Raw genomic sequence first — 16,357 nt, 5'->3', positions numbered from 1 at the left:
TTTACATACACAAACTTTGCAGGGGTGGTGCCATCGGAACCACAAAACATGACTGCTGAGCTTGTTTCTAGTGGAGTGATAAAGATAACGTGGAAGCCTGCAGCGCAGAACTGTGCCAACAACAGCTGCCGCTACAGCGTCCATTACTGGGAAGGTGATCCCTACAGGTGGGGTGGGCCGGGATCCACAAGCAAAGAGGTTGGTGTCGCTGTCATACATGTAACTCCCCTCAAACTGACCATCTCATTAATTATCCTCTCCGTTTGACACACCCACACACTCCCCACCCATCCACCTGCAAACCCACTCACTGACCCACCTCCAAACCCACACACTCCCCACCCATCCACCTGCAAACCCACTCACTGACTCACCTCCAAACCCACACACTCCCCACCCATCCACCTGCAAACCCACTCACTGACTCACCTCCAGAACACACTCATTCAGTTTCCCATCCTACATCCAAACATCCGCCTGCAAACCCACACACTCCCCACCCATCCACCTTGCAACCAACTCACTGACCCACCTCCAGAACACACTCATTCAGTTACCCATCCTACATCCAGACATCCACCTGCAAACCCACTCCCCACCCATCCACCTGCAAACCCACTCACTGACCCACCTCCTGAACACACGCGTTCAGTTACCCATCCTACACCCAAACATCCGCCTGCAAACCCACACACTCCCCATCCATCCACCTTGCAACCAACTCACTGAACCACCTCCAGAACACACTCATTCAGTTACCCATCCTACATCCAGACATCCACCTGCAAACCCACTCTCTCACTTATCCACTTCCCAACTCACTCATTTACCCACCCACCCACACACCCACCCACTCACTAACATTCAGTTACCCATCCTACATCCAAACATCCACCTGCAAACCCACTCTCTCACTTATCCACTTCCCAACTCACTCATTCACCCACCCACACACCCACACACCCACACACCCCACACACCCACCCACTCACTCACACACTCACACTCACTCACACAACCATCCGGACTGCCTTTTGGGGCAAGTGGATAGTGCTTCTGCCCGGCAAGTGGATAGAGCTTCTGCCCGGCAAGTAGATAGTGCTTCTGCCCGGCAAGTGGATAGAGCTTCTGCCCGGCAAGTGGATAGAGCTTCTGCCCGGCAAGTAGATAGAGCTTCTGCCCGGCAAGTCGATAGTGCTTCTGCCCGGCAAGTGGATAGTGCTTCTGTCCGGCAAGTGGATAGTGCTTCTGCACGGCAAGTGGATAGTGCTTCTGTCCGGCAAGTGGATAGTGCTTCTGCCCGGCAAGTGGATAGTGCTTCTGCCCGGCAAGTGGATAGTGCTTCTGCCCGGCAAGTGGATAGTGCTTCTGTCCGGCAAGTGGATAGTGCTCCCTGGCAAGTGGATAGTGCTTCTGCCCGGCAAGTGGATAGTGCTTCTGCCCAGCAAACAGATCAGTGATTCAGTCTTCAGATGGTGCTTGTTGTTCCTCTGCCTGTGGATAAACCAAGGTTTGGTTGTCATGTAGTCAGTAAGCTGTGTCTGAGTCGGGTATCCACGATTAACTACGGCATGATATCTCAGTGGGCTAACACTGTAAAAATGACTTTAGTCAAGACTAGTTCGCACACACACACACACACACACACACACACACACACACACACACACACACACACACACACACACACACACACACCACACACACACCACACACACACCACACACACACACACACACACACACACACACACACACACACACACACACACACACACACAGCACCTTGCTTATACGTTTTCCTGTAGATGAATGTTTCTCCATACAGGATTATTGTCATTAAAAGTGTATAAACCCCATTAATTATACTTTTGTGATAACCTATTTCAAGATGGGTGATAGATACAAATCTGTAGAAAAAAGTGTCAAGTTGGAACAGCACTGAACACGTTTGCAAGCTACTCCCTTCTTTCTTTCAATTGGACAGTGAGATTAGTACATTTACATTTGAAAAATGCTTATCCTAAACAACAGTTAAATATCTTGCAGCAGACAAGCATCCATCTTTGATATGTTTTCTCCTTCGTCCCCAGAATGTCCAGAGTCCCTACAACCTGAGGGGCCTGGAGACCAACAAGTTTTACCGTGTGTCAGTATCAGCACAGAACCAGTATGGCGCCAGTCGACTGGCCCCGCCTCAGACCGTCTTTACAAATGACTATGGTAATTGTTTGGTTTCTGGCACTGAGACTGATATAAGGTGCACATTGCTTCTATAGCGAAGTGTGAAGGTCTACAACATATGCATAAGTTACGTGTTGATTCCCAACTTGAAACACCAAGGTTAACTCAGAAGTCAGTACATACAGAACTTAATTGTCAAATCAGTAATAGACCACACAAAATCAATGAATTATTAACAGCAGAGCAACCCATGAAGATCTGGGGTAGAATAGGTCTTCAGCAACCCATGCTTGCTGTAAAAAGCGACTATGCTTGTCGTAAGGTTGACAAACGGGATCGGGTGGTCAGGCTCGCTGACTTGGTTGATGCTTGTCATCATATCCCAGTTGTGTAGATCAATGCTCATGATATCAATCACTGGATTGTCTTGTCCAGACTCGATTATTTCCAGACCGCCATCATATAGCTGCGATTTTGCTGAGTACGGCATTAAACAACAAACAAACAAACAAAACAGCAAAGCTGTCAACACCGGGATCATGCATGGATTATAAACACGACAGTCTATGAGTGTTTGATTTGCTGCCCCTAACTATCATCAGGAATAACACAAAGTATACTGCCACGTAACACATGATATTGTTATAAGGGTTATTGAAGTCCTGTTGTGTGGATTTGGCCATTGTGTAGTGACATATGTAAAGAGTTACCTGCCCTTGCTGTGTATGAAAGTCCAACTGGAATATGACACAGGTGGTTAACATAAACTGACTAGCAGTAACAATACCATGATCACATTAATATTTGTATAAATTTGTGTAACAAGTTACAACAGTAATTATGTACATCTCAAGGTTAATATGGAGATCCAGAGTAATGCTTAATAAAATAAAAGAATTGGTTCTCAGGCAATGGTTTTTGAAAATATAGTGTGGATGGGCGGGCGAGGGCGGGCGAGCGGGCGGTGTCTTTTTTTTTAAGTATTATTTTGTTCAAACTAGTATGTAACCAAATAAAGAGTTGTGTACAATCAACCTGGGAAAGGGCTCCTCTACATAAATATATTCCTTAATGAGTAAAATACTGGAATACAGTTTTGACTACCATTGGACTTGGAATATTTAAGAATGTTTGGTTTGTTTTTTAAAATGGAAATAAAAATGAAATGTGCCACAAACTTTATGATGATGCGGGCGGTGCCTAAGAACCAAGACTATTATTTTTTTTAGCCTAACCTATGATTGTCATCAATGGATCAGGTGGTCAGGCTTGGTCAGACTTGGTCAGGCTTGGTCAGGCTTGGTCAGACTTGGTCAGGCTTGGTCAGACTTGGTCAGGCTTGGTCAGACTTGGTCAGACTTCAGGATGACTGTTTGTCATCATACCCCAAGATCAAACATAAGTTTGTTTGGACTGGTAGCTGGTCACCAAATATAACAAAAAATTATGTTTCAAATGCAGGATGCACAATATTTTAACAGTAAAATGTACATGTATCTATAGCTGTCAGTGAAGATTTTGTTGTCAATAGAGTGTTGGAATGCAGTTGATGTGTTTGTGTCTGAAAGGTTCACAGTCCTGATTTGTTATGTTATGATTCTAAAATATCAAAGATAGAGCTGTTTGCGAAAGAAGATCAAATTCAAATTCTTTCTATTTTATTTTCTGATTATGACTTTCAAATCTGTAAACCAAATATACACTGTAGTGAAAGGTTTTCCCTGCTCGCTCAACATTTCAGGAATACAAGACATAAGCATCAGTGTGAGTCCTGATGGAGTTGTGGATGTGGGTGATCCCGTGAAGATGTTCTGTGATGTCATCGCTGACCCCACCGCAAACATCACCTGGACGAAGGACAGGAAGGTGGTTGGTACTGCAAGGAGGCTGGCTCTAAGATCCATCAAGGAAGCTGACAGTGGCTCGTATACATGCACCGCATCCAACAGGGCTGAATCAAAATCACTCACAGTTCACTTGTCCGTCAGATGTAAGTTGAAAACAGTTCAGAATTTTCACTTGTATTCACTTGTCCATCAGATGTAAGTTGAAAACAGTTCAGAGTTTTCACTTGTATTCACTTGTCCGTCAGATGTAAGTTGAAAACAGTTCAGAATTTTCACTTGTATTCACTTGTCCGTCAGATGTAAGTTGAAAACAGTTCAGAATTTTCACTTGTATTCACTTGTCCGTCAGATGTAAGTTGAAAACAGTTCAGAGTTTTCACTTGTATTCACTTGTCCGTCAGATGTAAGTTGAAAACAGTTCAGAGTTTTCACTTGTATTCACTTGTCCGTCAGATGTAAGTTGAAAACAGTTCAGAATTTTCACTTGTATTCACTTGTCTGCCAGAAGTAAGTTGGAAACAGCAAACAATGAATTTCCTTGATACAGTAGATAACTGAAAGCAGTTGAAAGAGTTTACCCGATTTAATGATTACAGTATGTTGGGTTTTTTTTCAGTTAAGCCCAAGGTTGTTGAAAACCGAGATGACACTGTGGCTCCAAAAGAGAATCTAACAGCAGTGATATCTTGTTGGTTTTCTGGCTTCCCTGATGTTAACAGCATAAAATGGAAGAAAAACAACAAGATCTTTAGAGCTTCTTTACCCAAGGTGAAGGCGTATAATGAAGTCAGAGGTCACACAGGAATAACAGTGGCACAGCTACGGATCAAGGACGTTGTTGGCGGAGACTATGGTGATTACATCTGCTCCGCAAGTAATAAGTATGGGTCTGCCACTGGAGCTGTGAAACTGATAGGTAAGCAAGCATCAACTCTGTTACAAAAACCAAAGTATTGGAGCACTTGTTGAGTCGTGGTAAGATGAATGTAGGATCAATTTGGGTTGTCACCATCATAGACGATAACTGACACAAAAAAGCATAACAGACATATTAAAGTTATGTTCGTGTAACAGGAAGTGTTAATAAGGGAGATAATTAAGGTATTTCATGTGCACCCAACGAGTAACAGAATATACAATAAAAGCCTGTTTTGATGCATAAAACTTTGTTTTTTCAAGTTTGGGAGAGGTTTACAATGGTGTATTGGAAGCTACCGTTCTTCAGTAATTGGTTAATGGCATTTGTGAACAAAATCACTCCTGCTTACTAAATTCAGTGTCACAAAAATAATAAGAGTTAGCTGTGACATAGCAAAGATTACAACCAGCCTTGTTACCAGACAACAATGAATAATGGCTAATTTGTTTTCAGATCCATTTGCTCCGACCCGTCTGCAACCGGCCAACAGAGTGACCAATGTCACAGGTCAGTAGTACACAGCCAGTCTGTAACGCCCCTATCTAACTGGTTGCCACTTTCAGGCGTCAATGTCTGGGGCTATGTATCACTTGATAGTCCTGCACCAGGACTGTGGAATTTATATTTTTTAGGAATTTTTTTTTACTAAAAGCGTAGGCAAGTCTAGATCAAACTAACCAAGTCTAGTTCGCTTAGAAGAGAAAAGGTTCTTTCAAAGAAGAAAAACTTAAATATTTTAATGACATGTTTTAACTGACTAAGTATTGGTCTAATCACTTGAATGTGACCTCCATAGACCAATGTGACTTCTCTGGAGGTTTCTTAGAAAGTGACAAAAATTGAACCCTTTACTTTTATGTTATTATGTGTGATATGTACATCAAGCAAGAGAATGTCTTAATCCCACATGATATAATTTAAACAACTGATGTTGTCAGAGTCTCTATATTTTACCCAAGTTTCTGATAAACAGGTAAATAATCTGTTGGATTGTTGCACTGAGAGCATTTTTTTAGATATTAAGAGTCACACTTTCATGGGCATTCCAGCTTGAGAACTTCGTATAATGTACATCAGAACATCACTAATGCAATAAACCAGGGCCTCGTTCCTCAAAGCAATCTTAGCGCGGCGATGATCGTAAGCCTATGTTAAAGTATGGGACTTACGATCACCTTAGTGCTAAGATCGCTTTGAGGAACGGGGCCCTGAAGTTGTTATCCACAAAATTGTATGTTTTTTTATCACTTTAATTGATACTAAATTTAAATTTGAAGAAATAATTAAGGGTTTATTATGGTTAAACTTAAATGACAAGCCAGTATTGGTTGTAGGGAACTAACTTTGTTTGTAATATTCATGGGGATGGTCACCATTGTTGCAATGTTTTATTCCGTCAGCTTGCTGTATACAGAAGAAGATTGACCCTGACTGCATGGTAGCATGTTCCTTTGACGTGGACATTGCCGCCATCATCAACAGACCAAACCTGTTCAAGTGTCTGAACTTTCTTCCCACTTTTGTACAGTGTGCAGCAGGTACGTCAACAAATGTCCCTTCCTAGTGCTGGAAGAGGCTCCTCATGGATCCTGGAGCGTGATAAGCCTTAGTGTTTCCTGCTTGTTGAATAGAGTGTCATTGTTTGTTTGTTTGTTGTTTAACATATTCCAGCTATGTGACGGCTGTCTGAAAACAATCAATTCTGGACAAGAGATTCCAGTGACTGACATCATGAGCATCCATCTACGCAATTGCGATGACATGCATCAGCCAAGTCAGCAAGCCTCTTACAAGGATGGGTTGCTGAAGACCAATTCTAACCCGGATCTTCACGGAGCTGTAGGGCTTGTACAATAAGAGAGATAGATGGTATTATATGTATGGATGGGTGACCATTACACTTGGAACTACTACTAAACAAACCCGTGAAGATCCGATAGAATAGGTCTTCAGCAACCAACTTGCCGTAAGAGGCGACTAACAGGATCGGGTGGTCAGGCTCGCTGACTTGGTTGATGCATGTCATCGTATCCCAATTGCGTGGGTCAATGCTCATGATGTCAATCACTGGATTGTCTTGTCCAGATTTGATCATTTTCACACCACCATTATATAGATTGAATTTTGCTGAGTGCGGCGTTAAACAAGAAAGAAAGAAACAAACAAACCAACAAACACCGAAACAAACTAAGAATTGATTTGAGCACTGTGTTTTTGTAAGCAGAGGTTCATTTGTCTACAGGCAACAACATTCATGGCTCATTGGTCAGTTTGCCATCTTTCGCCCCCCTGTTATCAACTGCATGGATTATGCAGATCAGTGGTGTCAATTGTAAAGTTGTGGTTTTTCTCCAGGTTGTTTAGCTGTAGTTGGCCCCTGTACACTGACAGTCCCCACACTATTGACCACAGGTTTATCGTTGGTTCCCTTCAACAATAATCTTAGAACTAGTGGGAATGGGTGGTCCTGTCATCTCAGGCACCACGATTTGATGTGCAGAGTTGTGTCCCTTAGGTGTGCCAGGAACATGATAATGGCTGGATTCTAATCCTGGTTCACCCCGACTGTTTCAAAATTTGTCAGCACCATACCTGTGCAAATGGGTTTTCCATGAGGCTTTGTCATCCAGCTGACACACCGTGATAAGTTTACACAATATACAGCTATTCCATTGGACAAGAGATTGGTCACATGACCGCAAAACTGATTTTCATAAGTGTATGAACGACACATTTGATGTTCATACATTTTTTCACAAGACTGCATTCTTGAAATGACGTAAATACTGACATTCCTGTGGAAACCCCTGGGAATTCCATAGCACGAATAAATACAGAAGCGTTGTTTCTCATCATTTAGACCCTTTAATCTTGAACTGCATTTTAGCATACATTGGGATAATTTGATTGCATGTCCGTTCAAGGATATCCTCCCTACAACCCATCCAAACTATCCTCGATACAACACATCCAAACTATCCTCCCTACAACCCATCCAAACTATCCTCCCTACAACCCATCCAAACTATCCTTGCTACAACACATCCAAACTATAGTAGTATTGACCTGATCCATGTCTGGACTACAGTAACAGTCTACAGCAATCTATGAATTTACCTTAGTATCTATTTTGCACATCTTTACAATCACCTTACAATGATCAACCAAATGATCAGTGATGACTAATACTTGTAATAGCCACAGGTTCATTAAAGTCTACGGAAATCCCTCCTGTCAGGTTTATCGTGTAGGCCATTTTGACGTCTTGTACTTGATGTAAATTTATTACGACATGCTGTCATTGTGACTGACTTACTGAGGTAGTTCTGAACACACCTTTCTCATCTATTATTAGTATTATTTGAAAACATTTGTAAGAACCTACAAAAGATGTTTCTGAAGAGCATGTTGAGGATACATAATCGGTCACTCATGTCTCTCTCGTTTTGAGGAACTATTTTATTCCTCGATACAGCTGGTCGTTGTATGGCTGTCATGTTTAAACATGAAGTCACACATACTAAATATAATTGTGTATAGAACAAGGTCTACATCCTTTGAGGTACAAATAGTGATATAAAAAATTATAAGATTTGAATTTCACTTTGTGTGAGTTCATTGGAGTATGAACCTTCTATGTACAATCATGCTCTAATGAACTCGCACAAAGTGAAAGTCAATTATGAACCTTTTATGAACCATCATGCTCTTATGAACTCGCACAAAGTGAAAGTCAATTATGAACCTTTTATGAACCATCATGCTCTTATGAACTCACACAAAGTGAAAGTCAATTATGAACCTTTTATGAACCATCATGCTCTGATGAACTCGCACAAAGTGAAAGTCAATTATGAACCTTTTTATGAACCATCATGCTCTTATGAACTCGCACAAAGTGAAAGTCAATTATGAACCTTCTATGAACCATCATGCTCTTATGAACTCACACAAAGTGAAAGTCAATTATGAACCCTCTATGAACCATCATGCTCTTATGAACTCACACAAAGTGAAAGTCAATTATGAACCTTCTATGAACCATCATGCTCTTATGAACTCACACAAAGTGAAAGTCAATTATGAACCCTCTATGAACCATCATGCTCTTATGAACTCACACAAAGTGAAAGTTAATTCTTAATTAAACCCAACTCGCTTATTAGAACTGTGTAATGCATCCATATTTTGTTTGTTTAACGCCGCACTCAACAATATTCCACCTATATGATGGCAGTCTGTAAATAATTGAGTCTAGACAATCAGACATTCAGACATTCCCGTGATTGACATCATGATCATAGATCCATGCAATTTGGATACAGTGACATTCATCCATCAATTTTAGCAAGCCTGACCACCCGATCACGTTAGTCGCCTCTTACGACAAGCATGCGTTGCTGAAGACCTGTTCTAATGACAGTGTGGCCGATTGAGCAGCCATGTTGTGCTGAATTGTGCTGAATTGTGCTGAATCTGCTGAGGTTCATGGGCAGCACTCACAGCACCAGGCTGGCTGTTTAAGGCAGGGCACAAGTGGCATTGTTGTTTAAGTCACTGCAGTTTACTGTGCAGATTTTGAAATCCAGAATTGCTCCGACCATGATTATAAGTTAGTCAGCACCCTACCCATGCTCGTATGTTTCCCCGAAGTGTAAAAGAGTGTTCGTCCGACATTTAGACGGTGCACCATGATTTAAGCCAAATTCTGTTCTTTGCGGTGTTCAACCCATTGCAATCACTGTCTTGTAAAAGTCTAGACAATTCCTATCTCCTGTGTTGTGTCTAGACAATTCCTATCTCCTGTGTTGTGTCTAGACAATTCCTATCTCCTGTGTTGTGTCTAGACAATTCCTATCCCCTGTGTTGTGTCTAGACAATTCCTATCTCCTGTATTGTGTCTAGACAATTCCCATCTCCTGTATTGTGTCTAGACAATTCCTATCTCCTGTATTGTGTCTAGACAATTCCCATCTCCTGTGTTGTGTCTAGACAATTCCTATCCCCTGTATTGTGTCTAGACAATTCCCATCTCCTGTGTTGTGTCTAGACAATTCCCATCTCCTGTGTTGTGTCTAGACAATTCCTATCTCCTGTGTTGTGTCTAGACAATTCCTATCTCCTGTGTTGTGTTTCAGATGGAAGTGATCATAGTCAGTGCTGTGAGAATGAGGGCGTGGCACCCTACTGTCTACCATTCTGTTCCGGCAATACTCCAGGGACTGGGAACCCTTTGAGTGATCCAAAAATGCTACAGTGTATTGACCACTCGGACAAGATCATTGGCTGTATGGAAGAAAACAAAAGTGAGTTTAACCTGGCTTTCCTCCAGTAGTGTGCTCTATGACATCCGGGAAACCCCAGCGTACACATTCTGCACTTCTCACCCTCATTAGAGTTGATCATGGCTTTCCTCCAGTAGTGTGCTCTATGACATCCGGGAAACCCCAGCATACACATTCTGCACTTCTCACCCTCATTAGAGTTGATCATGGCTTTCCTCCAGTAGTGTGCTCTGTGAGATCTGGGAAACCCCAGCATACACATTCTGCACTTCTCACCCTCATTAGAGTTGATCATGGCTTTCCTCCAGTAGTGTGCTCTGTGAGATCCGGGAAACCCCAGCGTACACATTCTGCACTTCTCGCTTCATACTCGACAAGATTTTAAGAACATGTGCTTGGGTTTTGGGGAAAACCCCATGGAAATCCAGGGATGAATATGCCCCCCATTAAATCATGTAAAGAGGGCTTTTGATTATGGATGTGTAAGCAGTGACTGGGACAATGTTTAGACAACTCTAAGCAGTGACTGGGACAATGTTTAGACAACTCTAAGTAGTGACTGGGACAGTGTTTAGACAACTCTAAGCAGTGACAGTGACTGGGACAGTGTTTAGACAACTCTAAGCAGTGACTGGGACAGTGTTTAGACAACTCTAAGCAGTGACAGTGACTGGGACAGTGTTTAGACAATTCTAAGCAGTGACTGGGACAATGTTTAGACAACTCTAAGTAGTGACTGGGACAGTGTTTAGACAACTCTAAGCAGTGACTGGGACAATGTTTAGACAACTCTAAGTAGTGACTGGGACAGTGTTTAGACAACTCTAAGCAGTGACAGTGACTGGGACAGTGTTTAGACAACTCTAAGCAGTGACTGGGACAGTGTTTAGACAACTCTAAGCAGTGACAGTGACTGGGACAGTGTTTAGACAACTCTAAGCAGTGACTGGGACAATGTTTAGACAACTCTAAGCAGTGACTGGGACAATGTTTAGACAACTCTAAGCAGTGACTGGGTCAATGTTTAGACAACTCTAAGCAGTGACTGGGACAATGTTTAGACAACTCTAAGCAGTGACTGGGACAATGTTTAGACAACTCTAAGCAGTGACTGGGGACAATGTTTAGACAACTCTAAGCAGTGACTGGGACAATGTTTAGACAACTCTAAGCAGTGACTGGGTCAATGATACGACAACTTTAAGCAGTGACTGGGGACAATGTTTAGACAACTCTAAGCAGTGACTGGGACAATGATACGACAACTTTAAGCAGTGACTGGGACAATGTTTAGACAACTCTAAGCAGTGACTGGGACAATGTTTAGACAACTCTAAGCAGTGACTGGGTCAATGATACGACAACTTTAAGCAGTGACTGGGACAATGTTTAGACAACTCTAAGCAGTGACTGGGACAATGTTTAGACAACTCTAAGCAGTGACTGGGATAATGTTTAGACAACTCTAAGCAGTTTCTGGGACAATGATACGACAACTCTAAGCAGTAAACTGGGACAATGTTTAGACAACTCTAAGCAGTGACTGGGACAATGTTTAGACAACTCTAAGTAGTGACTGGGACAATGTTTAGACAACTCTAAGCAGTGACTGGGACAATGTTTAGACAACTCTAAGCAGTGACTGGGACAATGTTTAGACAACTCTAAGCAGTGACTGGGACAATGTTTAGACAACTCTAAGCAGTGACTGGGACAATGTTTAGACAACTCTAAGCAGTGACTGGGACAATGTTTAGACAACTCTAAAGCAGTGACTGGGACAATGTTTAGACAACTCTAAAGCAGTGACTGGGACAATGTTTAGACAACTCTAAGTAGTGACTGGGACAGTGTTTAGACAACTCTAAGCAGTGACAGTGACTGGGACAGTGTTTAGACAACTCTAAGCAGTGACTGGGACAATGTTTAGACAACTCTAAGCAGTGACTGGGACAATGTTTAGACAACTCTAAGCAGTGACTGGGACAATGTTTAGACAACTCTAAGCAGTGACTGGGTCAATGATACGACAACTTTAAGCAGTGACTGGGACAATGTTTAGACAACTCTAAGCAGTGACTGGGACAATGATACGACAACTCTAAGCAGTGACTGGGACAATGTTTAGACAACTCTAAGCAGTGACTGGGACAATGTTTAGACAACTCTAAGCAGTGACTGGGACAATGTTTAGACAACTCTAAGCAGTGACTGGGACAATGTTTAGACAACTCTAAGCAGTAAACTGGGACAATGTTTAGACAACTCTAAGCAGTGACTGGGACAATGTTTAGACAACTCTAAGCAGTGACTGGGACAATGTTTAGACAACTCTAAGCAGTGACTGGGACAATGATACGACAACTCTAAGCAGTGACTGGGACAATGTTTAGACAACTCTAAGCAGTTTCTGGGACAATGTTTAGACAACTCTAAGCAGTGACTGGGACAATGTTTAGACAACTCTAAGCAGTGACTGGGACAATGTTTAGACAACTCTAAGCAGTGACTGGGACAATGTTTAGACAACTCTAAGCAGTGACTGGGACAATGTTTAGACAACTCTAAGCAGTGACTGGGACAATGTTTAGACAACTCTAGGTAGAGACTGGGACAATGTTTAGACAACTCTAAGCAGTGACTGGGGCAATGTTTAGACAACTCTAAGCAGTGACTGGGGCAATGTTTAGACAACTCTAAGCAGTGACTGGGACAAAGTGACTGGGAGAATGTTTAGACAACTCTAAGCAGTGACTGGGACAATGATACGACAACTCTAAGCAGTGACTGGGACAATGTTTAGACAACTCTAAGCAGTTTCTGGGACAATGTTTAGACAACTCTAAGCAGTGACTGGGACAATGTTTAGACAACTCTAAGCAGTGACTGGGACAATGTTTAGACAACTCTAAGCAGTGACTGGGACAATGTTTAGACAACTCTAAGCAGTGACTGGGACAATGATACGACAACTCTAAGCAGTGACTGGGACAATGTTTAGACAACTCTAAGCAGTTTCTGGGACAATGTTTAGACAACTCTAAGCAGTGACTGGGAGAATGTTTAGACAACTCTAAGCAGTGACTGGGACAATGTTTAGACAACTCTAAGCAGTGACTGGGACAATGTTTAGACAACTCTAGGTAGAGACTGGGACAATGTTTAGACAACTCTAAGCAGTGACTGGGGCAATGTTTAGACAACTCTAAGCAGTGACTGGGGCAATGTTTAGACAACTCTAAGCAGTGACTGGGACAAAGTGACTGGGAGAATGTTTAGACACTCACTCACTCACTCATAACACATTTTGATAGCTTATGATAGCTGATAGGTGCAAAATTAGAAACCATTCAATTAGAAATGATGAACGACTACTTAGTTGCTCGGTGAATATACAACAGGTAGTTCTCAAGCTTCCATTGTCCCCAGATAACCTCCCAGATGCCCCGGTGATGCATGCTAAGATCAAGGACAACAACATTGAAGTCAGTTGGGACAGACCAACGAAGAATGGCCAGAAAGTGAAGCAGTACCTGGTGCATGTACAGGAAGGGAGCGTCAAGAGGGAGCCACACATTGTGGTCAGTAGTCAGCATAAATTATACACATGTTCATCTGATTTAAATGTATGGAGATTCCAATGTATATTAAGGGTCCAGCGTTCAGGGGGACGTGAGGTTGGAAAATACGAACAGGGTCCAGTCTACTGAATAGATAGTAGAAGAGTCGGGGGACGTGAGGTTGGAAAACACATACAGGGTCCAGTCTACTGGATAGATAGTAGAAGAGTCAGGAAGAAGTGGGGTTGGAAAACACATACAGGGTCCAGTCTACTGGATAGATAGTAGAAGAGTCAGGAAGAAGTGGGGTTGGAAAACACATACAGGGTCCAGTCTACTGGATAGATAGTAGAAGAGTCAGGAAGAAGTGGGGCTGGAAAACACATACAGGGTCCAGTCTACTGGATAGATAGTAGAAGAGTCTGGGGAATGTGAGGTTGGAAAACACATACAGGGTCCAGTCTACTGGATAGATAGTAGAAGAGTCAGGAAGAAGTGGGGTTGGAAAACAGTGTTTCCAGTCAGTACAACTGGAGTATGATTCTAAATGTGATTAGTTTTTAGTATGGATGTATATTAATGTTTTGAAGCAATTTGATTTTATGGCAAGTGTTTCATCTACTGGTACTGTGATTTGTTTATGATTTTTTCATACCCTTTCAAATCACAGGTTGTCAACCATGGGTTCAAAGTTTTTGTAGAAAGAATATGTGGAAAAAAAATAAATAATGGCACAATAAATGTGTTAAAAAAAGGAATAAAAATCCTTTAAAATGCAACAGAATGGGCAAATAAGATTCACATTTCCAGAGATTCTTTGATCTAGTGATTTATATCATTGATAATTGATGGCCCAAGTATTCCAAGAGGAGTTTCCTGTAACACTGAATGGAGTGACTTGTTAAAGAAGTTTCCAGATGTGTAAAACTGCTTGGGTTTGCTTCCAGTCCAAGAACTTTTACACTTACACCGTGACCAACATCAAGGCCTACGTCAACTACACTGTGTGGGTCGTGGCATCCAATGACTTTGGTACAAGCCAAACATCGCAGATCAGAAACATATATGTGGGAGGTATGTCATCAGATGAACCCATATACCAGGCCCATTCTCTTTCTTGTTTTATGGGGCCGCTTGGGTAGCCAAGTGGTTAAAGTGGTCACTTGTCATGCCAAAGGCACAGGTTTGATTCCCCACATAGGTACAATGTCTGGTGTCCCTCAATGTGATATGCCTGGAATATTGGTAAAAGTGGTGCATTACACTTCTCAGAAAACTACTGGTCTTGCCTTATGATTAACAAATGGAGGCAGTTTGTTTTCAAGGTGTCAATCTCTCAATATTAGTGTTGATGGTTTTCGAGATAGTGTGTTATGAGGGTGTTAAATGTCCATATTGTTTTCTGTCAAAAGAAATGTTTGATGTGTTCACCTAGTTCCCAGGATGCCCAAGTTTTACCAGCATCCCAAATCAAGTGTCTCAGTTATTACAGTAATCAGTGAGATACAGAGGACATTTTTCTGAAAGATACGTTATGTGATTTCTTTGCAGGCCTGCCGCCCAATCGCCCATACGATCTCGAATTTGTCTCCTCAACGACCAGGCTGCAGTGGAAGGCTGCAAAAGATGGCCCAGCTCAGTCAGGATTTGTTGTGTTCTTCAAGAAAGAAACAGAATCCACTTATACTCAGGTAAACACCAGTGTCTAGAACAGGGCGTTACACCATTTAGAAATCTGCGTCCAGTATGTACAATTTATAGAATGGACGCAGAAAAAAAGATATTACATCCTGAGGGACGTACAATAATATTCATTGTACCAACTTCTTGTAAAGAAATATATAGTTTCTGTAATGAAAGTAATTATCAAACTTTACAGTACACTCCACTACACCATTTCATTACAACCCACTATATTACCGGTACAAACTGACCCATGAAGATCGGGGGTAGAATAGATCCTCAGCAACCCATGCTTGTTGTAAAAGGCGACTATGCTTATCATAAGAGGCGACTAATGGGATTGGGTGTTAACATCAGGTACAGTGTGTAACCATAGGGTACATTGTTACCATCAGGTACAGTGTGTAACATAGGGTACAATGTTACCATCAGGTACTGTGTGTAACCATAGGGTACATTGTTACCATCAGGTACAGTGTGTAACATAGGGTACAATGTTACCATCAGGTACTGTGTGTAACCATAGGGTACATTGTTACCATCAGGTACGGTGTGTAACTTAGGGTACAATGTTACCATCAGGTACAGTGTGTAACATAGGGTACACTGTTACCATCAGGTACAGTGTGTGACATAGGGTACAATGTTACCATCAGGTACGGTGTGTAACATAGGGTACAATGTTACCATCAGGTACAGTGTGTAACCATAGGGTACAATGTTACCATCAGGTACAGTCCGTAACTTAGGGTACAATGTTACCATCAGGTACAATGTGTAACCATAGGGTACAATGTTACCATCAGGTACAGTGTGTAACCATAGGGTACAATGTTACCATCAGGTACAGTGTGTAACCATAGGGTACACTGTTACCATC

At 42.0% G+C, this 16,357-nt stretch overlaps 1 protein-coding gene across 1 annotated transcript in view; it reads left to right on the top strand.

Moving 5' to 3' along the window:
- The window catches only part of LOC124153105 (Ig-like and fibronectin type-III domain-containing protein 1), a 91,801-nt gene that overhangs the window by 61,666 nt on the left and 13,778 nt on the right, over window positions 1-16,357 (top strand). The window contains exons 24-33 of the mRNA XM_048392706.1: window positions 23-198; window positions 2,093-2,222; window positions 3,925-4,173; window positions 4,647-4,946; window positions 5,403-5,456; window positions 6,350-6,487; window positions 10,088-10,255; window positions 13,664-13,815; window positions 14,742-14,868; window positions 15,346-15,485. Coding sequence (XP_048248663.1) covers window positions 23-198; window positions 2,093-2,222; window positions 3,925-4,173; window positions 4,647-4,946; window positions 5,403-5,456; window positions 6,350-6,487; window positions 10,088-10,255; window positions 13,664-13,815; window positions 14,742-14,868; window positions 15,346-15,485 — 1,634 coding nt within the window. The remainder of the gene's footprint in view (window positions 1-22; window positions 199-2,092; window positions 2,223-3,924; window positions 4,174-4,646; window positions 4,947-5,402; window positions 5,457-6,349; window positions 6,488-10,087; window positions 10,256-13,663; window positions 13,816-14,741; window positions 14,869-15,345; window positions 15,486-16,357) is intronic.

This window comes from Haliotis rufescens, unplaced genomic scaffold, assembly GCF_023055435.1.
Source record: "Haliotis rufescens isolate VD_foot unplaced genomic scaffold, xgHalRufe1.0.p SCAF_11, whole genome shotgun sequence".
In the NCBI taxonomy this organism is placed as follows: domain Eukaryota; kingdom Metazoa; phylum Mollusca; class Gastropoda; order Lepetellida; family Haliotidae; genus Haliotis; species Haliotis rufescens.
This window is presented reverse-complemented; position numbering and strand designations above follow the sequence as displayed.